This window comes from Oncorhynchus keta, chromosome 22 (assembly GCF_023373465.1).
Source record: "Oncorhynchus keta strain PuntledgeMale-10-30-2019 chromosome 22, Oket_V2, whole genome shotgun sequence".
NCBI lineage: Eukaryota > Metazoa > Chordata > Actinopteri > Salmoniformes > Salmonidae > Oncorhynchus > Oncorhynchus keta.
In genome coordinates, this window is record NC_068442.1 from 18,421,356 (window position 1) to 18,445,585 (window position 24,230).

Consider the following 24,230-nt stretch of genomic DNA (forward strand, 5'->3'; position numbering starts at 1 on the left):
TCTACAGTAGTTCTGTGTGTGTTAGTGCGTGTTTGTCGGTTCGTCAGTTAAGTATATCTATTTATATCTAATTCTTTTGAAAGCCGTTGAAGTTTTCTTCTGACATTGAAAAGGAGCCAGAAGAGGATGCACTTTAACTATTTAACAAGGGAATCAAGAGGATAGCTTAAAATGTTAATATATATACCCCCAGTTACCGCTTTAAGTATTCAAGAAAGGAGAGATCATGTTTAACTCAGAATAGAGAAGGGAAAGAGGGGAGATGGTAAAATGGGGGGGTAAGCTTTCTGGGCACGAGGTAATATAGAAGGACAGGGCATGAAAAATGGGAGCAAGCCTGGTGAATCATATCTCATAGGGCTCCAGTGCACAAGACAACAACAATAACAGTCTGACAGCCAACTTCACCATGTACGGTGGTATAAACAGTTTGCTATCTTCTCCTGTGTTGCACATTGAGTTATATCTGCTTCCAGTGATACCCTTGCTGATAAGCTTGTGGTATCCAATATGTTACCAAGTATTACACTTCCTACCAAGTCCATGTACTGTTTATGAATACCTCATGGGCTCAGTACAACTGTTTGACCCTATCAAACTCAAAATGTATTAACGGATTGTTTCTGTTTTGACTGCATGGACTGTCAGTCCTTGCATCCGTAGCTCTGTCAATTCAATTGAGTGGTTGTATGTTTAGCTTGTTCTGTTCCAAACCAAGTAGTGGGGCTGCTTTTGGGCTGAAACAGACTCCAAATTGTGGCTGTAACACATTATATCTGAATATTTATTTTGTTTGGTTGCTGGTTAATCACAACGTTGATGGTTTGTTTTTGTGAAACACTCATCCTTTCTCATTTGTTTGTTCTTTGTCTCTTTCTCTCTCTGCACCTGCTCATTAAAAGGATCTGCTCTCCTCTTTTACTCTGCTCTCCTTTCCTGGAAAGTAATCATGCCACTCGTTGTCAGCACTAACTTGAAAGACTGGGCTGTTGAGGAGGGAGAGCGAGGGAGTAAGAAATGAAGTGAGCTTAAGACTGAAAATGGAGAGTGCGTGTCAGAGAGAGAGAGCCTATATGAGAGAGGTAGACTGCTGGAGAAGATAGCAGCAGTGTATAGTAGAACACAGATGTGTTGTGATTCTGTGTGTCCATCAAACACTAGTCATCGTCTGTAGGGAATCGTTCTGGTACAGCTTGACGAGACAGTGTTCAGTGTTCAGCATCGCCATCGGTAAGGAGCTGACGCAGGAACGATGGAGAACATTTAATGGTTTGTAATGGGCTATGATGGCGAACTGAACACTGGCCACGTATGGCAACCATTCCAACTAGGAGATGCCAGTCAATCTAGCAGTCTCAGTCTCCAGGCTGGTAGAATCTTGGGTAAAAGACAGTGAATGCCTGCTTCAGTGTTTACTGGGACAGAGGGTTGAGTTGAGTTGGAATAACTGGGTGATGTGACTTAGTAAAATAAGTATAACACTCCCTCCTCCTCTGTCACATACAGAAACCGATACAGACAACAAAGTTGCAATCTCTCTCTCTTTGAGTGCCAGTGGTTTTCCCAAAGCAGACTGTCACCCCGTATCTCTGTTAAGGGTAATCACACACACCACTCTAGAAGTTACAGAACACACAAACATTATTTATTGCATTCCCAAGTACTAAACACAACACGCACACATACTTCTTGAGCCTGATGTAAAATATTCCTTCCTTCAGCCACATGAAGACGATGCTCACTGTGCCCCTCTCACCTCTCTCTCACACACAAACATACACACAGTCTGACACCCCGGGGTAGGGTTCCAGGTCTGGTGTCAGCTCAGTGGAGATGTTGGCGGGGTGATAGTGGTGAGCTGAACAAAGGCTGATGAATCCTGCCCCTCGCTATGACCTGTCAACACGGCAGCAGCAGAACCATATCACACCGCCTCATCTCCTAGCCCTGCTCCCTCCCGGCCCACTACACCACCAATATACTGTTAACACTGTTACATGCAGACAGGGGCCCGCTGAATCGTGTGACATCACAACACACGGCTCACGGACCCCAGGCTCAGCAGAGTGGAAGGGCCGAAGATGCCTGTCTCTTCTCTCATCCTTTCCTCTTTTACTGCCTCCATTCCTCTGCTGGAGAGAGCGCAAAGAGAGAGAGGGAGACTACGAAGGTTGTCATGGTCATGTTTAATTCAGCAGCCTCCCGACAGGCGCTGTCACTGTTGCAATTTATGTGTTGCTGTGGCGTTATGTTGCCTAGCACATCAGTATCAGTATTCGGCAGCGGTGGGAGAAGGCAACCTTGAGTGGAATGTAGAGAACGGGAGGAGTGGAGGAGTGTGAAGGGAGACGGTTCTTAATTACCCTACTATAGAGGAGTGTTAGTATGCACACCACATAGCACACCACCTCTCACTGGTCACACATCAAGAAAAGCTTCTTTCTCTTTTACTATTGGACTTAGTTTTTTCTCTCTTTTGCATTGGATGGTGCGAGGGGTGTTGAGGGAGATTACAGATCAGTTTTTCTTTGTTTGAATGACATTTTAGAGTTGTTTTTTCTCCATCTTTCTGGTGGTAGGTGAGAAATATCTTCGTATAGGAAAAATATATATGTAAAGGTTTGGTGGTTGCTGCGGGCTTGGTCCTGATTTAAATGACAGTGTAGTGTTGTTTCCCTCCTAGCCTCCGCTGAAGGTGTTTGTCTGGGGAGGGGGGGTTGTGTTTTAACTTATAGGCATGGGTGGACAGGCCACTGGATTTCCCAAAACACTGAAATTGCCTTCTGTCTTGTGCTATGATAAAATATAATGGGGGGAATATTAGTTCCAGGGGCTGGCAGGCTTTTATGACAGATGTTTTACAAGACGCATTAGCACCCATAAAAATGTATTAGTCATCCAACTAGCACTGTGGAGCTGTCAGGGCCCAGTGAAAGTGTCTGCCTGTTTCTCTTTCCGCTCCTGTCCCAGCTCAGTGTCAAATCAAATCAAACTTTATATGTCACACGCGCCGATAAGTGTAGACCTTACCTTGAAATGCTTACTGACAAGCCCTTAACCAACAGTGCAGTTCAAGAGTTAACCAAATTAACAAAAGGTAAAAGTAACACAGTAAAATAACAATAACGAGGCTATATACAGGGGGTACCAGTAACGAGTCAATGTACGGGGGTACAGGTTAGTCGAGGTAGGTAGGGGTGAAGTGACTATGCATAGATAATAAACCGTGAGTAGCAGCAGTGTACAAAACAATGTACGGGGGTGCCAATGTAAATAGTCCGATGGCCATTTGATTAATGGTTCAGCAGTCTTATGGCTTTGGGGTAGAAGCTGTTAAGGAGCCTTTTGGTCCTAGACTTGGTGATCCGGTACCGCTTGCCGTGCGGCAGCAGAGGAAACAGTCTATGACTTGGGTGACTGGAGTCTTTGACAATTTTGGGGGCTTTCCTCTGACACCTCCTATTATAGAGGTCCTGGATGGCAGTAAGCTTGGCCCCAGTGATGTACTGGGCCGTACGCACTACCCTCTGTAGCGCCTTACGGTCAGATTCAGCTCAGTTGCCATACTAGGCGGTGATGCAACCGGTCAGGATGCACTCGATGGTGCAGCTGTAGAACCTTTTGAGGATCTGGGAACCTATGCCAAAACTTTTCAGTCTCCTGAGGGGGAATAGGTTTTGTTGTGCCCTCTTCACGACTGTCTTGGTGTGTTTGGACCATGATAGTTTGGACACCAAGGAATTTGAAACTCTTGCCCAGCTCCACATACGGCCCTGTCGATGTTAATGGAGGCCTGTTCGGCCTTCCTTTTCCTCTAGTCCACGATCAGCTCCTTTGTCTTGCTCACATTGAGTGAGAGGTTGTTGTCCTGGCACCACATTGCCAGGTCTCTGACCTCCTGTCCAGTCTACTGCTGCTACTGCAGGAACACACAACCACAGGGACCCGTCAACACAGCTCTATTCTATTGTATTCACTTCTTTCTATTCTATTCATCATTAGCACAGGATTGTATGCTCAAACATTAAACATGTGATATCCCCAGTGGTAAGTATTCTGGGCGAAGGTTCTAATTCTGTGTTTGTTTTTTTGAGAGGACATGTGGAACTGAGGGACAGGGAACATTTATCAGGAGAAAAGGGTTGTGACAGCAGTATACAGGCAGGCAGCAGGCAGAGAGGATGCTATAGTCTTCCTTTGTGTCCTTCAGACTAAGGCTATGTACGTGGGGATGACAGAACTTGGATGGGGAGCGTTCACATAACAGAAGACTTAGCCGTGCTGTCTCTTCTCTCTGCTGTCTCTTCTCTCTGCTGTCTCTTCTCTCTGCTGTCTCTTCTCTCTGCTGTCTCTTCTCTCTGCTGTCTCTTCTCTCTGCTGTCTCTTCTCTCTGCTGTCTCTTCTCTCTGCTGTCTCTTCTCTCTGCTGTCTCTTCTCTCTGCTGTCTCTTCTCTCTGCTGTCTCTTCTCTCTGCTGTCTCTTCTCTCTGCTGTCTCTTCTCTCTGCTGTCTCTTCTCTCTGCTGTCTCTTCTCTCTGCTGTCTCTTCTCTCTGCTGTCTCTTCTCTCTGCTGTCTCTTCTCTCTGCTGTCTCTTCTCCGTCACACTCTCTCTCTTTCTCTCTCTTTTAATCTCTCCTTTTCTTCCTCTGCTGCCATATGGTCTTCTACCATCTCTCCATCTCTGATGAAGGGAGAGAATGGGGAAAAGTCCTTTCCTTGACATCGCTCAGAGACACAGCACACACAGCACACACAGCACACACAGCACACACAGACACAGCATTCCAAAGCATTCCCCGGAGAGCTTGCCTCGGCACCTGGGCAATTTCCCCCCCCCCCCATGGTGGCGGCGACAGTAGTCCACCGTTAGGGAGGGAGATGAGGGCAGGACGCAGCAGTGCCAGTCTGCCAAGTGTGTTCGTGGGAGCGTGGGCACCGTGACCAGTCACTCTTCATAATGGCCCAGCCTGGAACGACTCCCATACATCACATGGGACAGATATGCAAATAAAACCAGGGGGAGTCCATCTCTAGCAGAGTCCACTTCTAGTAGAGCAGGATTGATGGCTCCGGGAGGAGGGGGGGTGGTGGGGAGGAAGAGTGTAGGGATAGGGCAGGGTTTCACTGTTATTTATCCCCTGTTAGCTATTGATATGGTTTCTCAGCACACTTGAGGTGTTGTTCAATAGAAGGATAGATAAAAGTTTATCTGGCTCTAAATAGTTTTTCTCTTTGCTGTCCTTGACGCTCCAGCTTTTTGAAGGGAAGTTTAAGGTATATTTAGAGCAGTGGTGAAGAAAGAGGCTTTTTAAACTGAGAGGAAAATAAACCTTGTTTCAAGAAGCTGGAGAGAAATGGCAATGGTTCCTCCAAACTCTGCTCTCCTCTGTAGAAATGTCAGTATATACCGCAGAATGATACAAATACCTATTCCAGGGGTGGAGCCCACACAAAACTCAAATTCAGGTGTGGCCAACCCTCCTCCTGGAGCACTGACTGGGTACGAAGGATTTTGTTCCAGCCCTTCTCCGAATTACCTGATTCAGTAAATCAAAGTCCATCCCTGCTCTAATTCAATAATTCTACCACCCCCTCGTCACTCCGAAGGACTTTTTCTCCATTCAACCACATTCTGAGCTTATAATTTTAGCAATGTTCCGGAATGCAGTGTGATCGTAGTGTGACAGCTCAGCAGTTCCATAAGAATGGCTTGTCCAAGCTGATTAGAGCCTCTACTCTGTTACCCTCTGACACATGGTAGAACTCTATACTCTACAGTCACTACTGCACCCCAAATGTCACCCTGTTCCTTACATAGTGCGCTACTTTTGACCAGAGCCCTGGTCAAAAGTAGTGGACTATATAGGGAATAGGCTGCCATTTGGGACACAGCCTATACTGTCATCGTCTGGGAGCTAGTTAGTAGTGCAGTACCATACCGCTTCAGGCCCTGTTCTCATATGCAGTCCCAATGAAACCCAGGACCAAATGGCATTGCAGCACTACGGGGACAGTCTTTATAGTTCATTATAAACAGAGAGGGCTTCAGCACCAAGACCTTGGTTGTTATGGGTCCTTCCTTCACTTCCTCATTTCCAGGCTGTCTGTGTGTTCTGCAGGCTGCAGAACACACTGTCGGGGATCCCGGCACATTGTCCTCCATTATAGTACAGCATTACTGGAGGCACTGATATGCTCCATTTCTCCATTTTGCCCCAAATAGAACTATGGTGGAGAATGAAACGAATATCATCTGCCTTTCAGGCCTGATCCATCACTTCCATTAGGGGAGCGAACAATCATCTCTATCTCTTTCTCTGTCTCTCGGCAAGGCCAGATGGCTATTGGCAAGTTCGGCATGGTGGCAGCACTTTTTACTTTACTCTACATTAAAGAACGATACATTCTCAGTAACTTCTGTCATGCCAACACTTCTGATGGCATCCAGCACTTCGGATTTGGAAGGAATGTTATATACCAAAACGATCATCCAAGGCCAGTCTGAAATCTCAAATTAATGGAGATCTTATAACTCTATGCCTTCTCTTATCAGGTTATATACATCAATGTCTCAGTTTATCATGAACACAAACGGCCTAATGCACCTCCTGCGAACATTGAGTTAGAGTAACAGCAAGGCTGTGGTATGTTTGGAATACGCGCAGTGGATTCATCTAAAATACAGCGATCCTAGCTTTGGGCATGGGCTCAATGAAACTTACCTTTGCTGTCAGTACCCACCAGGGTTTGTGAAACAGTGTAAAGTACAATTTACTTCATATTGGTGTCTGATAAATCCAAAATATTGCAGAGTAATAGTAATAGTCTTTGGAATCAGTGATCATTTTATTACATTTTGCACAAGGATGGTTTTTCAAGATATTGTTAAGTGTCACAAAACTATTTGAATCAAATGAACTAAAAATATACCATGTTGAAATATTTAGGGGGCAAGAGGGTAAACTTGTCTGGGCATCTGTTTTGGATAGTGTAGGGGTAGACAGTGCCTGGGAAGCCTTTAAATGTAGATTCCTTGAGGTGGTGAATGTGATGGATCCCATTAGATGGGTCAGAGTAAAGCTGAGATTTATTCCTTGGTTTAATCATGAGATTCTACAATCTATTAAAGCGAGGAAAAAGGAACTCTCAAGAGCAGCCTGATTTGGTCCTATATAAACGTAACAGAAATGTAGAACAGAGCAGGATGGATGAAGCACAGAGCAGGATGGATTAAGCACAGAGCAGCCTGATTTTGTCCTATATAAACGTAACAGAAATGTAGCACAGAGCAGGATGGATGAAGCACAGAGCAGGATGGATGAAGCTAAGAGGGGTTACTTTGCTGATCAAATCATTGAGAACAAAAATGACCCTAACAAGTTTTAGAACTAGGCTGTAGTACTACCAAAAACAAACTAAACAGTATTGGACTGAACATCAGGGGGGAGATGGTATATGAAAAAGCAGAGGATGCCAATGAATTCAACTCTTTATTTACGTCTGTTGCCAGCAAGCTGGTTAGCAAGCTGATCACCAATTCTGGTTTGTATGGAAACACCCAAGTCAAGAAGTATTATGCAGAGTTAGGGGTTCAGCTAAAACTTTTTTCTTTTGCAAAGGTAGCAACAACCAAAGTAGCCTGTATGCTAGCAGAGCTTAAATGCTCCAAAGCCACAGGCCTGGATAATATTCCTGCAAGGTTTCTTAGAGATTCTGCTGAGCAAATGTCCCCTTGTATTACGCATATCATTAATCTCTCTCTTGAACAAGGCATCTTTCCTAGGGACATGTAACACACTAAAGTTATACCTCTGTATAGGAAGGGGATCAAGTCTCACCCTGGGAACTATAGGCCTGTATCTATCCTCAGTATAACATCAACGTTCCTGGAGAGAGTTGAACATGAGATATTTATAAATGTAAAAAAAAAAAAAGCAAAGTCTATAGTATGATTTTCAGTCGTGGTTTAAAAAAAACCTATTACACTGATTTCAATTTGACTTTACTTGACTGACTACATCAGGAAAGAGTTTTATGAGGGAAAACTCTGTGGATTGGTACTGCTTACTTAAATGTACTGCTTGACCTACAGAAGGCCTTTGATACAGTTAACCACTGTCTAATTTCCAAACTGAAGGCACTGGGGTTAAGCAGTATCCCTCTAGGCTGGGTAAAGTCCTAGTTGTCTTATAGGGAGCAAGTGGATAGAGGTTAATGGTTCACCGTCTCAGGCAAAACCCTCTACTGTTTTTACTGTATATAAACAATATGAAATATGCTTGTTATTTTCGTCTTTTCCTTTTATGCGGATGGCTCTACACTTCTAGTGTCTCATAAAAGTAAAACTTTGTTGGAGAGGATAGTTTGCACAGCGCTTACTAACATTAGCTTATTATCTCCAAGCCAATTGCTATCTCTGCACTTCGGTAAAACTGAGGCCATTACTTTTGGATCCAGACCTAAATTGTGTAGGTCCTCTGAAGTCAGAGTGGAGTTAGGGGGTGAGGTGCTAACTACAAAAACCTCTGTTAGTTACTTGGAATGCATCCTTGATTGAAGTTTGGGAGGTGTGAGCATGGCCACTAAAGTGCTAGGAAAGGTTCATGCCTGGACTAAGTTTGTGGCTAGAAAGTCCAAGCTGCTTGATAAGGACTCCATGAGAGTGCTAGCCACTACCCTCATTCAATGCCGTTTTTGACTCCGCTAGTACTTCCTGGTTTGGGGGCTTATCTAAGCTTCTGAAGAGGAAGCTCCAGATAGTTCAGAATAAGCTGATCAGGGTAGTATTGAAGGTGAGTCCACATACTTACATAGGCAGGAGCTGCTTTCAGGAACTCAACTTTAAAAATACAGTTAACAGTTTGATGTGCTCTGTTTGAATGTACCTTACGATCCAACTGCTGTCAAACTGTGCGCAGCCGTGTTGGATCTTGCCTCGTCATCTTGTCTCAAGAGGACCACAATGAAAATAAGTCCCAGACTTTGTGTGTTATTTAACCTCCGTGATTTTACTCATGTGCATGTTTGGCTTTTCAAGTTTCAGGTGTGCCGTTTTTTTTTTAATGGTCGAATGAATAAACTAAACCTCTCTCTCCCTCCGGCTCCTCTTTCTATACCTGGCCCTCCACTTTTGGTTTTTTTCTTCTCTCTTCTTTAGGATGCTCTTTAAGAAATGAATTACGGGGGACTAATAGGACTTTAACGACTCTGAAGGAGATATAGGAGGCAGACGCCGGCTGATCCAGGATGTGCTGAATGCTCTCTAATTGTTTATCAATCTATTTACATCTCTGTGAAAATGGTTTTATGGGGGAATTATCAGCCACGTGATGCCGCGCTACACTAACAGCCCTCCCCGGAGCACAGAGCCGCCAAATTAAATTTCACACTACTAATTAATGAGAGATTTTATTTCTGCGGCCTACGCAGGCGGCGGAGACAGTGTTGCTCAATGCAACTCCCCTCAATTAGGCTAATTCCTCAATTGTCCCTGTGGCAACAAGTGATTGTAAAAGCATTAAATGAGCCTGTGTCAGATTGACTCTCTACAATAGTTAATGCTCTTATCAGAATGTCTCTTTGTTAATTCCTGTAAACGAGTAAGGCAGGTGCGTACGTTGTCGGACACGCACAGGAAATTGGCTCTGGGTGGATAAGTGTTCACACCGGCTGCAAAACTGCTGCTAACTCACATCTCCTTATTCTATTGGATAAACATCACCAACGCTTGTTTTAATTCCACATCACTGACCTTGTGTGTTCCAGAGTTGTGGTTCAGAGCCGGTAGCACACAGAGGCATTTTCAGGCTAATGTATGCTACACTTCACATGGTGGGGGGATTGCATGGATTTCTTCTGGCGAGTGGGTGGTAGTATCCAGTGAATTTCATAATGTACATTTTTACATAATGGCATGTATGAAGATGAGCTAGAATCAGGGCGGCTGGAGGCTGTGGATCAGTAAGCTAATGAGATGGATTCATCTCCAACTGCACTGAGCAGCATTTTGCTCACATCAATCACATGCAATGTAAACTAAAGGTCATATCCTATGCTCCTCTGCCTGTAGCATCACACTTCTCCCATTGGTGTACACTATTGCTGTACCCTTGACAGTACTGTATAAATATATGTATGGATACGGATGAGAGGGAATGCAGTATCTATCTGGCTATGGGCTGAGATTACAGAATGGTTAGTACATAGAATGGTATGTGTGTGCGTCACATGACAGGCTTCTCCATAGACTCAGGACATGATTGGTGGCTAGATGGCTTTTGCGTTTTCACTACTGCAACTTAGGTGTGAGGTAGCTCTATCAAAAGAATTGTTTTCAAGAATGTTCTGGGAATTATGTCAGGCATCACTGAATGGTTTGCGATGATATCTCTTTTCTCATGGAAAAATATCCCTCTACTCTTGTTATTTTTCCCTCTGCTGCTTTATTTCACAGCTTTATTAGCCCGTCTGTTCACTCTTTGTCTCTATTTTAGTGTGCATGCTTGTGTGTGGGCTGGTGTGAAGTGAAGAGGAGTGAGATGATGTGTGGGTGGATGGGCATGAAGGCGTTCACTCCCTCTCAGGGGTAGGTTGCATCACCAAGCCGCTCCAGTTTATAATACACTCCAATATCAATAACAGCTTTTTATAGAAAGAATATCTACTCTTATCCAGCGTACTGAATCGCTATTGACAGCTCTTATCTAGAGGCGCTGTGGTGAAAGCATACATTTACAAAATCCTCTCTCACCCTTTCAACCTATGAAACGCTATGCGCTGACAAACACACAATCTCCAATTTACATAATAGTAGTTCCTCCTGCTTCCTCTGAATCACTCTGACAGAGAATCCATTTCCTCCTCAAGCTTCATGTGAAGCACTGATACAGTATATCTTTGTCTTCCTCTCTGCCTTTCAATCTCTCTCTTTCCCTTATTCCCTACCCTCCCTCCAACGCCTCCTTCCACTCTGCATTTCCCCTCATCACACTCCATCCCCAGCTCAGATTCTCTGTGGCAGGATGATTGCAGTACAAAGTGCTGGGGGATGGCACAGGGTCTCCCAGGGACAGGTGGATGAGCAGGAGCCATTTCTAAATTACACATTTCACACATGTCAGATGGAAGAGGACAGATCTACTGACATTAACCATAAGACGGAGAGAGTGGGATGGAGAGAGGGAGATGGGGATAAAGAGACCGAGCGAGCGAGGCAGACATGAAGACGGAGAGAGGATGGAGAGGGAAAGAGGAAGAGTGCTAAATAAAGATAATGAGAGACAGAGAGAGGAGGAAAGGGATGTAGTGCCTCACAGGACAATGGCCAATTAGGCCCAGTGGAGTGTTCACTCTGCTATGTCAAATTACCCATCATACTCCTGGTTCCATTTTCCACAACAGACTGCCATCTGGACTCTCTCTCTCTTTTGTTCTCTCGCTCACTCTCTTTCTCTCCCTCTCTTTCTTCTCTCATTCTTTTGCTAATAACCCTCAACTCAATCTTCATCACTCATACTCCCTCTCATCCTCTCTTCATCCCTTTCTCCCTCCTTTCCTATGTCACTCCCCCATCTACTTCTCGATTGGTCCATGTCTCAGAGCTGTGTGCGATGTTAAATCATCCCGGAGAATATTCAAGTTTTACTTCATTAAGTAGTGGCAGAGTGCAGTGCTTACTGGAGAGCCAGGGTAAGAGACTGTCCTGGAGGCCCTATCGATAACCATTAAGGATCCTCTCTCATTACAGCCCCCTTCCCTCACAGGTCCCCAGGGGTCCTGAGAAATGGGCCTCTCTCCCTAGCTAATGTGATTGAGTAGTAGGTCCAGGCGCCATCACCGCTGTTTGGAAATGCAAATGGGGGATATTTATTTACCACTTGGATGACTGGCATGAGTGCCTCTACTCTGGTGAAGTGCTCACTCCGACAACCTCTATGCTTAACCAGGAAAGACCAAAGTTACTTCCCTGTCCCCTCCTCATCAGCCTCTCCTCTTCGTCTCTCCACGACTCCCGCTTTCCCCCATTCGCCTTCAAGCACTAAAGTGCTGCTAAATCAGCCCCACCCCCCCCCTACCCCTGCCCCCCCCCCCCACATTGAGCCTATCCAGAGTACCGCAGTCTGATTATGCACAGAGCAATAATGCTAGATTGACGCGGCAAGTCTGGAGCGTGATGGGCGCATTTCCGGATGAAGACTTAGAAGCCCTGCAATTTCTCTGCCAAGAGCAGGGAATCAAACTCAATCAGGCCACAGCTCCTCTCCTTCCCTCTCTGTCTGTCTCTATAGGCCTCAGCAACCCGCCCCCCCAAAAAATAAATAAATAAAGAACAAAGTCATCAACACCGTGCTTGATCCTACCCCCTGTTCCTCGCGGGGAGAACAAAGTTTTCCAAAATGAGCAATTGGTTCATTTTAAGAGGGAGGGTGAGACATTTCCAATTTACACAGTCAGTGGATGTTAGTAAGATTCAGAGACTTTTTGAAAACTTTTCCCCCAGAGCACGCTCTTTTTCTCACATACACATTTATCTCTCGCACACATACACATCTGATCCCATCCATTGAGACCCCATTTATGCATCCATCACCCAGGGGTCTCAGAACTCTCCCGACCCCAGACAGTGAGCCCCGCGTTGGGATTTTCAGCTCAACGTGCCCCCTATCCACGGGCCACGATCACGGGCAAAGGGACGAAAAACGTATCGATGCTAATCAATAATGCATGGACTGCATTAGTCCTCAGTAAGACGGTACTTAAGATGGAGGGAGTGGGTGGTGGTGGTGGTGGTGAAGGGAAAGGGAGAAAGAGAGCGACTAAGAGAGGTGTTGGAGGAGAGGTGTGTACAAGCCTTTGCACGTTTACAGAAACAGAGAGAGGTAAAAGCAGAGAGCAGGAATCTAACCTTGTAGGGAATATTTCTCCCCTCATCCTGACATTTTGTTCCTTATTAACGCTATCCCTGTTCTCTCTCTTGACGTACTGCCCTGTCTCCTGCGGGTGAAATAAATAAGTTATTACGTCCAAGGGCTGAGCCAGGACTATTGCAATAGAAATAGTTAATTTCCCACCGTAGGGGAGCCATGTGAATATATGTATAATTACATTTTCATATCAAACAGCAGGGAGACTTTTTGGTTGACTGGAGATGAAAGATGAAATTGCCTTACACAAATAAGACTTTCTGAGTTACTCCCTAAACACGGCTTCTCCTCCTCATGTCAGGCATGGGGGAACAGTGTCACTGTGTGTGTGTGTGTTCGCCAACCTCTCTCTTCTCTCTCTGTCTTGCTCTCACTCTGAGGAAAGGCGTTTAGAGTATAACAGCCATCAGAGGTGCGAAGGTGTATACTTTCAAACTGACTTTGTTGAGGAAAAATATAAAGACAACAACTTGGCCTAAAAGACATAACATAGTAAACAGTTACATAGGACAGAAGGTTACATCAAAAAACGAAAGGAAGGTGGGCGTATAACGTGAAGATCTAGCAACCCAAAGGTTGAATGACATTATGGACAACTTTAGCATTTTGACTAATTAGCTACTAAGCAACTACTTAGCATGTTAGCTAACCCTTCCACTAACCCAAACTTTAACCCCTAACACTTATTCCTAACCTTTAACCCTAATCTTAACCACTAGCCTAGCTAATGTTAGCCACAACAAATTGCAAATGTATTATTTGTCACATATTGTACGATTGGAAATTCATTAGATATATAGAACGAAATGAGTGATGAACATCCACAAATTAGGATGAAGAGAAGTGGTGGGTGGGATTGTGTACTTGCAGGTGTGTGTGTTCTGCTCTTTGAGGTGCCCTGATAGCTGCCTGCCTGCTTCCTATTCATGAATGTGCTGCTCTGCTGCCTGAGGCCGCACCACAGTCTGAGGGGAGCAAGAGAGGGAGGAGGAGAGGGGGAAAGGCCAAATATCTGGGTTGTTAAAGGAGGAGAGAACAAAGTAGTAGCCTCTGAGGAGGTGCTAGAGGCAGGAGAGGGCTGTTGGGTTGTTAGAGGAGAGAACAGAGTTGTAGCCTCTGAGGAGGTACTAGAGGCAGGAGAGGGTTGTTAAAGGAGGAGAGAACAGCGTAGTAGCCTCTGAGGAGGTCCTAGAGGCAGGAGAGGGATGTTGGGTTGTTAAAGGAGGAGAGAACAGCGTAGTAGCCTCTGAGGAGGTCCTAGAGGCAGGAGAGGGATGTTTGAATTCAGACAAAGTGAGATCCAGCAGAGATGTGGTCTTTGGGAGGAGATCAGGGGGTGAGTAGAGTGAGAGGGGAGAATGGTTAGAAGTACAGAGAAAGTTCAGTTAGCAGAGTGGGGAGTTGGAGGGGAAAGAGTAGGAAGTGGGCAGAAGGAAGAGAGGGAAGGATATAGAAGGAAAGAGAGGAGATTGAGTGTGCAGACATGAGGAGGAAGAAATTAGGAGGAGACTGTCTGTTTCTTGGCTTCTCTCTCTCTCTCTCTCTCTCTCTCTCTCTCTCTCTCTCTCTCTCTCTGGGAGGAAAGAGGAGGAATGAGAGGAGTAGGATGAGAGGAGGAGAGAGGTCTTTTTTTTCCTGTCCCTTCCCTTCTCTCTCTGGGAGGAGGGCTGTTCTGTCGTTCTGTCACCCTCAGAAGGTTGTCCAATTAGGGGATATGATTAGTGCAGCCTGTCCCCGGTGGAATGGAATCTATCACACTGTCTCTGATTGCAATAGGCTCCACCAATTTGGCAATCACTTTACCTGCGTCACTCGACAGCCACTAAGTAGAATAAAGCATTTCTACTTAACATCTCAAAATAATACAAGCTAAGATTTTTGATTGGTGACATGTACTGTAGTGTTTGTGCATGCACCTGCAAATGTTTCTGTTTTTTGGGTCCTCACAAGGATAGTAAAACAAGGAACATTTGGACAAGTGGGGACATTTCACTGGTCCCCACAAAGAAAAAGGCATTTTAGGCTTAGTGGTAAGGGTTACAATTAGTTACAGTGCCTTGCGAAAGTATTCGGCCCCCTTGAACTTTGCGACCTTTTGCCACATTTCAGGCTTCAAACACAAAGATATAAAACTGTATTTTTTGTGTGAAGAATCAACAACAAGTGGGATCTTTTTGTATCCAAATCCGGCTTTAACAACAGTATCTCGGACCTGCCTGGTGTGTTCCTTGTTCTTCATGATGCTCTCTGCACTTTTAACGGACCTCCGAGACTATCACAGTGCAGGTGCATTTATATGGAGACTTGATTACACACAGGTGGATTGTATTTATCATCATTAGTCATTTAGGTCAACATTGGATCATTCAGAGATCCTCACTGAACTTCTGGAGAGAGTTTGCTGCACTGAAAGTAAAGGGGCTGAATAATTTTGCACGCCCAATTTTTCAGTTTTTGATTTATTAAAAAAGTTTGAAATATCCAATAAATGTTGTTCCACTTCATGATTGTATCCCACTTGTTGTTGATTCTTCACAAAAAAATACAGTTTTATATCTTTATGTTTGAAGCCTGAAATGTGTCAAAAGGTCGCAAAGGTCAAGGGGGCCGAATACTTTCGCAAGGCACTGTAGGTTTAGGGTTTAGGGTTCGGGGTTAAGGTTATGTTAGGGATAGGGGTCAGGGAAAATATGATTTTGAATGGGAGTCAATTGTTTGCTGACCACAAGGATAGTAAAACAAATGTTTGTATGTGTGTGTGTGGCAGAGAGAGTGAGAGAGTGAAAGAATGAAAGAAAGAAAGAAAGAAAGAAAGAGAAAAAAAAAGATGTTCCTCTCACCAGATCTTCTTGTGTGTCTCGTTCCTTCAGACTCCCTGAGCCGAGACGAGACCCTCAGGACCCCAGGGACTATGGAGAGGGTGGGTCCAGATCCTCAATGGGACACGCCCCTTGACACCAGCTGCCCAATCACTTCCCACTCCTCTCTTTCCTCCTACTTCTGTCCAGGAGACCAACAAAACCCAGAGAGATTCTCCTCTCCATGTCTGAAGAAAATGGAGTGAGAATGAAGAAGGCTGTAACAAAATGGATGGCTCTTTCTTTCTGCTTTCAGAACTTTTAAAACTCTACTAAGTCTTTTTTAAATTGAGGTTCATGAGTCGATTGCAATCTATTACCGTCAGGCAACATTTTCACACTCAATCAGATCCTTGTCTGGTGAGCTGTGCTCAGTGAGGAGTGTAGGTAGAAAAGCTGAGGACCTGCTAAAACCCAGCAGATGTCAGGATTGGATCATGAAATTCTGAATGTGACACGCTGTGCTTTACATTAATTTCTTCTATGTATTTAGTAATGACAAGCAGCATTGACCAAAAAAAAGCCAAGCAAAATAAGTTGACAGAACACCTTAGATCAGAGGAGGAATATAGAATGTACAGGACAAGGTGGGTGTTCCTGTTTTATACTCTGAAGGGAAATATATCACAAGTGTCTTAAATCTGCCTTGACGTATAAACACAACCTAGTACTTACTAACTGCTCTCCTCTTCTCTTGTTTGTCCTCACCTTCAAATTCTCCTCCTTCCTCTTGTGTTTGTCAGATTCATCATCAGATGATGCGTTGGCACATATTGATTTCTGAGAGCTGCTGCGTACATGTTACGGGGAATCGAAGTGTATTTTGCCTGTATGTAATAGCTCTCTGTGCAGTGTCAGCGTTCTCTGTAATACCATGCCTCATTACCCGAGACAATCTGCAGTGTACAACAGACAGTGCAGTCCTGACTCCTGACGACTAACTGCACAGTACTTTGTCTTACTCCATCATGTCATTCAATAATCACACACAGAAGGTATATATTTTATTTTGATGCGGCCCATTTTGTTTTAAAGGAGAAAGTAACCTTTAACCTAATCAATATGATTTGGGTTGTGACCAGGACCAAGCCCTACTCAATGGATCATGGTATTTTGTAGCAGTCGTGAAATGATTAATAGAAAGATATATAATCATTTCATGACTGCTACAAAATAAGTAATATATATATATATATATACTACATAACCAAAAGTATGTTGATACCTTCTCGTCGAACATCTCATTCCAAAATCATGGGCATTAATGTGGAGTTGATCCCCCCCTTTGCTGCTATAACACCCTCCACTCTTCTGGTGTTGGAACGTTGCTGCGGGGATTTGCTTCCATTCAGCCACAATAGAATTAGTGAGGTCGGGCACTGATGTTGGGCGATGAGGCCAGTCTCGCAGTCGGCGTTCCAAAGGTGTTCGAAGGGATTGAGATCAGGACTCTGTGCAGGCAATTTCTTCCACACCAATCTCATCAAACCATTTCTGTATGGACCTCGCCTTGTGCACAGGGGAATTGTCATGCTGAAACAGGAAAGGGCCTTCCACAAACTGTTGCCACAAAGTTGGAAGCACAGAATCGTCTAGAATGTCATTGTAGGCTGTAGTGTTAATTAGTCCATCGGACCGCCAGATGGTGAAGAGTGATCCATCACTCCAGAGAACGCATTTCCACTGCTCCAGAGTCCAATGGCGGCAGGCTTTACACCACTCCAGCCAATGCTTGACATTGCGTATGGTGATCATAGGCTTGCGTGCGGCTGCTTGGCCATGGAAAACCATTTCATGAAGCTTCCTACAACCAGTTCTTGGGCTGACATTGCTTACAGAGGCAGCACTCGGCGGTACCGTTCTGTGAGTTTGTGTTGCCGACCACTTCGCGGTTGAGCCCTTGTTGCTCCTAGATGTTTCCACTTCACAGCAACAGCACTTACACTTGACCAGGGCAGCTCTAGGAGGGCAGAAATTTGACGAAATTACTTGTTGGAGAGGTGGCATCCCATGACGGTGCCACGTTCAAAATCACTGAGCTCTTCAGTATAGGCAACGGGTGTGGCTAAAATAAAATAGCCAAATCCACTCATTCGAAGGGCTGTCCACATAGTTTTGTATATATATATTAGTTTTGATTCAGCAATCATGGTAAGAGTAAAGGTAAATAGTCCGGATATGAAATTGTTTATTAATGCTGTTGCCTTGAATGAATTAATAAATTAAATGACATAATTGTTTCACAAGCATATTTTTTCCCTTAGTAATTATTTATTAGACAAGCTAAGCTGTGGTGTTTTCCACCTCCATCTGTGAGGGACATTTCTCAAAACATCTGCCATCACCCGTCCTCGGCACCTCAACAGCACTTCTTTGTAGGGGAGGGAGGGAAGGAGGGGTAGATGAGCTGGGTAAGGAAGGGAGTAATTTTCTGTCTTTCATTAATCAAGATTCATGGCACCCTTTCATTCAGACAGGACTGGGGGTTGGGGAAATAGAGGAATGGAGGGAAAGGGGAGAAGGATAGCTGCTCTTAAATTATGTCTTCTAACAGCCAGCACCATTTAATTGCAGTCAACAGCCAGAAAGAGATTCCCCGTAGACCCCGCCAAGCTAGAACCACTCTCTCACGGCCACAGGCGAAAACTCTTTGTCTCATCTTCCGCTCCCCCCGCTTCCCTTTTTATGCATTTAACAGAATCCTGGCGCAGCGCAGCGCACACTGCGGCTTCACACCTGCTTTCAAATGTATATGGGACGCTCCATCAAGTGTGGAGCTGCAGTTTCAGCAGACCTGCCAATGTCTTTGCATTGAGAACTCAACGACTATAAACGACTCGCCGTGGTCAGCTGGAGCTTAGTATGCCTTTCTACATGTTCTCTCCTCACCTGTTTCCCTTTACAGACATGGGCCTTAATGACTTACTGTAGGAGTCATTGATCCCCATGCAGCCATGGCTAAGCCACTGCTGAGTGTCAGCGGACCAAAGCACTAAAAGCCTATTAGTGGTGCATATTTTTCCTCCTTGTGCAGCTAAATTGATTTTGTCCAGACAAGACGTATAGATGGAGAGGGGCTTTATGCTATCAAAGGAGGGCTGGTTTCAACGCGTTATCATTAGCCTGTCATCTACGTCGCCTCGATCGTTGATTCCAACATGATCAAAGCAATAATAACAGACCTGAGGGGAACAATGCACCCTGTTGTCTGAGGAGGAAATGGAGAGGAGAAGATTGTTTGATCTAATTGAGCGAGAGAGACCACAAGTTTCCTTTTTCCCCACATCCAATTACACCTGCTCTCCCAGGCTGGGCTCACCTCGCAGAGCACGCACGCACACACACATCTGTTAGACCTCCATTTTCCCGATGGGCAAAAGAGACAATATGTTTGTTTGTATTGACAGGAATGAATTGCTTTGTGGGTTGTGAGATGAAATTAGTTACGTGATAGGGATGCTAGTGGCGGGTGGCTTTAATTAGTGTGTTTAATCATTTTAAAACACGTCTGTAGGCTGTGGTTTCAGAGTAACAGAGCAGCTCAAACGCCCACTTTCCCACTATGACATGCTTTAATGATTCTGCTTATTGGCATGCAAGCCTGGAGTAGCAGGGAGAAATTGTACCATACACTGCAAGAGGCTCAAACCTGGTTGTACGGTTGCCCTTTTCAATATGAGGCTGTACTTCTGTGTGTGTGCGTGTGGGTGTGTTTAACTATTCTTGTGGGGATCAAAATGTGACTAACTGGGGACATTTGGTTAGGGTTAAGGTTAGGTTTTTGGCTTAAGGTTAGAGTAAGAGTACGGGTTAGGGCTCAGGGAAAATAGAATTCTTCATGGGACTGAATTGTGTGTCCCACAAGGTTAGCTTTACAAGACGGCCTGTGGTTGTGTGTGTGTGTGTGTGTGTGTGTGTGTGTGTGTGTGTGTGTGTGTGTGTGTGTGTGTGTGTGTGTGTGTGTGTGTGTGTGTGTGTGTGTGTGTGTGTGTGTGTGTGTGTGTGTGTGTGTGTGTGTGTGTGTGTGTGCCTGTCTAAGATGGCATCCATTTATTTGACGAGACCCACCCCTGCCTAGGGCTGTTATGGTAACCGTATTAACGCCACACTGGCTGTCACGATTCATGACGGCAATCAAATTTCACTTGACCGTTTAGTCATGGTAATTAGCCTGCTCAAAGCTCTTATGCTGCTGATGGTCATTTGTAGCCTGCCAAACTTGCTAACTGCCTGGTACTCTAATTCTGACATCAATGCAAATGTCTCAAAAATCTAATCCAACACTTCATGAGAGCCCATGAGTTCATGTTGTGCAACATTTCTATAGACTATGCAGTTGCATGAGAAAACAGAGGGATGGCCTCTTAGAAAGAGGAGGATCCAATCAGCTTTATTTATTTCATAATTTTAAGCACATTGCTTCTCTTTACAACAGATGTATAGCCTACCTGGTTGGCATGAAAATTAGCCACTGTAAAAGCATCCTCCATTCGCTATTTAAGTGCATATATAACATGTAAACCCAGCAAAAAAATAAACATCCCTTTATTAGGACCCTGTCTTCCAAAAATAATTTGTAAAAATCCAAATAACTTAATTGTACAGGGTTTAAACACTGTTTCCCATGCTTTTTTCAATGGACCATAAACATTTATGAACATGCACCTGTGAAACGGCCGTTAAGACACTAAAAGCTTACAGATGTTAGGCAATGAAGGTCACAGTTCTGAAAACTTAGGACACTGAAGAGGCCTTTCTACTGACTCTGTAAAACACCAAAAAGAAAGATGCCCAGGGTCCCTGCTCATCTGTGTCAATGTGCCTTAGGCATGCTGCAAGGAGGCATGAGGACTGCAGATGTGGCCAGGGCAATAAATTGCAATGTCCGTACTGTCAGACGTATAAGACAGCACTACAGGGAGACAGGACAGACAGCTGATCGTCCTCGCAGTGGCAGACCACGTGTAACAACACCTGCACAGGATCGGTACATCTGAACATCACACCTGCGGGGACAGGTACAGGATGGCAGCAACAACTGCCCGAGTTACACCAGGAACGCACAATCCCTCCATCAGTGCTCAGACTGTCCGCAATAGGCTGAGAGAGGCTGGACTGAGGGCTTGTAGGCCTGTTTTAAGGCCGTCCTCACCAGACATAACCGGCAACAACGTCGCCTACAGGCACATACCCAACGTCGCTGGACCAGTGCGTCACAGCATCATCGGACTGAGCTTGTTGTCATTGCAGGCAATCTCAACGCTGTGCTTTACAGGGAAGACATCCTCCTCCCTCATGTGGTACCCTTCCTGCAGGCTCATCCTGATATGGCCCTCCAGAATGACAATGCCACCAACCATACTGCTCATTCTGTGTCTGATTTCCTGCAAGACAGGAATGTCCGTGTTCTGCCATGGCCAGCGAAGAGCCCGGATCTCAATCCCTTTGAGCACGTCTGGAACCTGTTGGATTGGAGGGTGAGGGCCAGGGCCATTTTGCACCCCCCCCCCCCTTTGTTAAAGGGACATATTATTACATTTCTGTTCGTCACATGTCTGTGGAACTTGTTCAGTTTACCTCTGTTGTAAACTGAATCTTGTTATATTCATACAAATATTTATACATATTAAGTTTGCTGAAAATTAACACAGTTAACAGTGAGAGGATGTTTCTTTTTTTGCTGAGTTTATTTCGGTTCCCTGCCCGTTTTGAGACAGGTGCATTATACTTGTCCATTCTAAATCAAAACTAATTTCACACATACAGTGCATTTGGAAAGTATTCAGATACCTTCCCTTTTCCCACATTTTGTTACGTTACAGCCTTATTATAAAATGGATTAAATTAAACATTTTCCTCATCAATCTAAACAGAATATATCATAAAGACAAAGTGAAAACAGGTTTTTAGTTTTTTTATACATTTGCAATAATGTCGAAAAAAAACGATACCTTAATTACGTAAGTATTCAAATCCTTTGCTATGACACTCGAAATTGAGCTCAGGTACATCCTGTTTCCATTGATCATCCTTGAGATGTTTCTACATCTTCATTGGAGTCCATCTGTTGTAAATTCAATTGATTGGACATGATTTGGAAGGTCACACACCTGTCTATGTAAGGTCCCACAGTTGACAGTGCATGTCAGAACAAAAACCAAGCCATGAGGTCAAAGGAATTGTCTGTAGAGCTCTGAGACAGGATTGTGTCGAGGCACAGATCTAGGGAAGGGTACAAAAACATTTCTGCAGCTTTTAAGGTCCCCAAGAACACAGTGGCCTCCATCATTCTTAAATGGAAGAAGTTTGAAACCAACAAGACTTCCTCGAGCTGACTGACCGTCCAAACTGAGCAGTTGGGGGTGAAGGGCCTTGGTCAGGGAGGTAACCAAGAACCCGATTGTCACTGACAGAGCTCCAGAATTCCTCTGTGGAGATGGGAGAACCTTCCAAAAGGACAACCATCTCTGCAACACTCCACCAATCAGGCCTTTATGGTAGTGGCCAGAAGGCAGCCACTCTTCAGTAAAAGGCTCGTGACAGCCTGCTTGGAGTTTGCCAAAAGGCGCCTAAAGGACTCTGACCATGAAAACAAGATTCTCTGATCTGATGAAACCAAGATTGAACTCTTTAAATAGTTAAATAAATAAAGGTTACATTTACAAAAAAAAAATGCCAAGAGTAACAAGAGTCTGGAGGAAACCTGGGGTTGGAGTTCTCGAATGGTGCAGCGGTCTAAGGTACTGCATCTCAGTGGAGACGCCCTGGTTGAAATCCAGGCTGAATCACAACCGGCAGTGATTGAAGTCCCATAAAACAACGAAATAATGTATTGTAAAAGTCTCTACGGGGAAGGATGGTGGTGGCAGCATCATGCTGTGGGGATGTTTTTCAGCAGCAGGGACAGGGAGACTTGTCAGGATCGAGGGAAAGATTAACAGAGCAAAGTACAGATGAAAACCTGCTCCTGCGTGATCAGGACCTCAGACTGGTGCTAAGGTTAACCTTCCAACAGGACAACGATTCTAAGCACACAGCCAAGACCATGCAGGAGTGGCTTCGGGATAAGTTTCTGACTTGATCCCGATTGAACATCTCTGGAGAGACCTGAAAATAGCTGGGAAGTGACGCTCCCCATCCAACCTGACAGACCTTGATAGGATCTGCACAGAAGAATGGGAGACACTCCCCAAATAAAGGTGTGCCAAGCTTGTAGCATCATACCCAAGAAGAATAAAGGCTTTAATCGATTCCAAAGGTGCTTCAATAAAGTACTGAGTAAAACAAGATTTTCAGGATTAATAATTTGCTACTGGGGAGCTCTTCTTTATCACCACCCATTCAGAATCATTCACACCCTCTTAAGCTTTAGCCCCACACATCTCTTTAAGGATTCACATGTGAGGCCATGTGCTAAACAGAGTGAGTCGTTTATTTAAACAACCAAAGATTTCAAGACTAAAAGTGGTAAAAGTAGTAACCTACAATAAGGAACAACTGCAGGTAAATATACACTTTATCTAGTCCTTAATCTGAATTTGGTGCAGGTCATGTTGTCCTTTACATTAACATATCTGGTAAACACACTCTTTATCAAATAAAATGTATGTTTATTTGTCACATGCACATGATTCACGAGGTGTAAACGGTACATTGAAATGGTTTCATGTATAGTAGCAATATTAAAAACAGAAAGTGTATGGATATAAATATTTTATAATTAGATGACGCTTACCCAACACACTTGTCTAAATTGATGGGCGTGTGAAGGAAATACTATAACCAACCCCCAGCCACATCAAACTAAGTGGATGGGTCACTATTGTCTAGACATCTACACATTCATGAAATAAAATATATGGCGTAATCACCCCCAGACACACCTGGTTAACTAGATGGCTCATGCAATCATCCTTTGAAGTGGAGTCTTTTGTTTTGACATCAAATCAAATTTTCTAAGTGACATGCGCTTAATGCAACAGGTGTAGTAGACCTTACAGTGAAATGTTTACTTACGAGCTCCTAACCAACAATGCAGTTTAAAAAATAAAAAATAGAAATAAGAATAAGAAATAAAAGTAACAAGTAATTAAAGAGCAGCAGTAAAATAACAATAGCCAGACTATATACAAGGGGGTACCGGTACAGAGTCAATGTGCGGAGGCACCGGTTAGTCGGGCTAATTCAGGTAATATGTACATGTAGGTAGAGTTATTAAAGTGACGATGCATAGATGATAACAACAGAGAGTAACAGCAGTGTACAAGGAGGGGGACAATGCAAATAGTCTAGGTAGCCAATTGATTAGATGTTCAGGAGTCTTATGGCTTGGGGATAGAAGCTGTTTAGAAGCCTCTTGGACCTAGACTTGGCGCTCCGGTACTGCTTGCCATGCGGTTGCAGAGAGAACAGTCTATGACTAGGGTGGCTGGCGTCTTTGACAATTTTT

At 44.4% G+C, this 24,230-nt stretch overlaps 1 protein-coding gene across 3 annotated transcripts in view; it reads left to right on the forward strand.

Moving 5' to 3' along the window:
- LOC118401141 (tripartite motif-containing protein 44-like) overlaps nucleotides 1-18,030 on the forward strand; it is a 78,513-nt gene extending 60,483 nt beyond the window's left edge. For all 3 annotated transcript variants that reach the window (XM_035798416.2, XM_035798417.2, XM_035798414.2), the window contains exon 6: nucleotides 15,794-18,030. In XM_035798416.2, the coding sequence (XP_035654309.1) occupies nucleotides 15,794-15,878 (85 nt within the window). In that variant the 3' untranslated portion in view covers nucleotides 15,879-18,030. The remainder of the gene's footprint in view (nucleotides 1-15,793) is intronic.
- The last annotated feature ends 6,200 nt before the right edge of the window (nucleotides 18,031-24,230 follow it).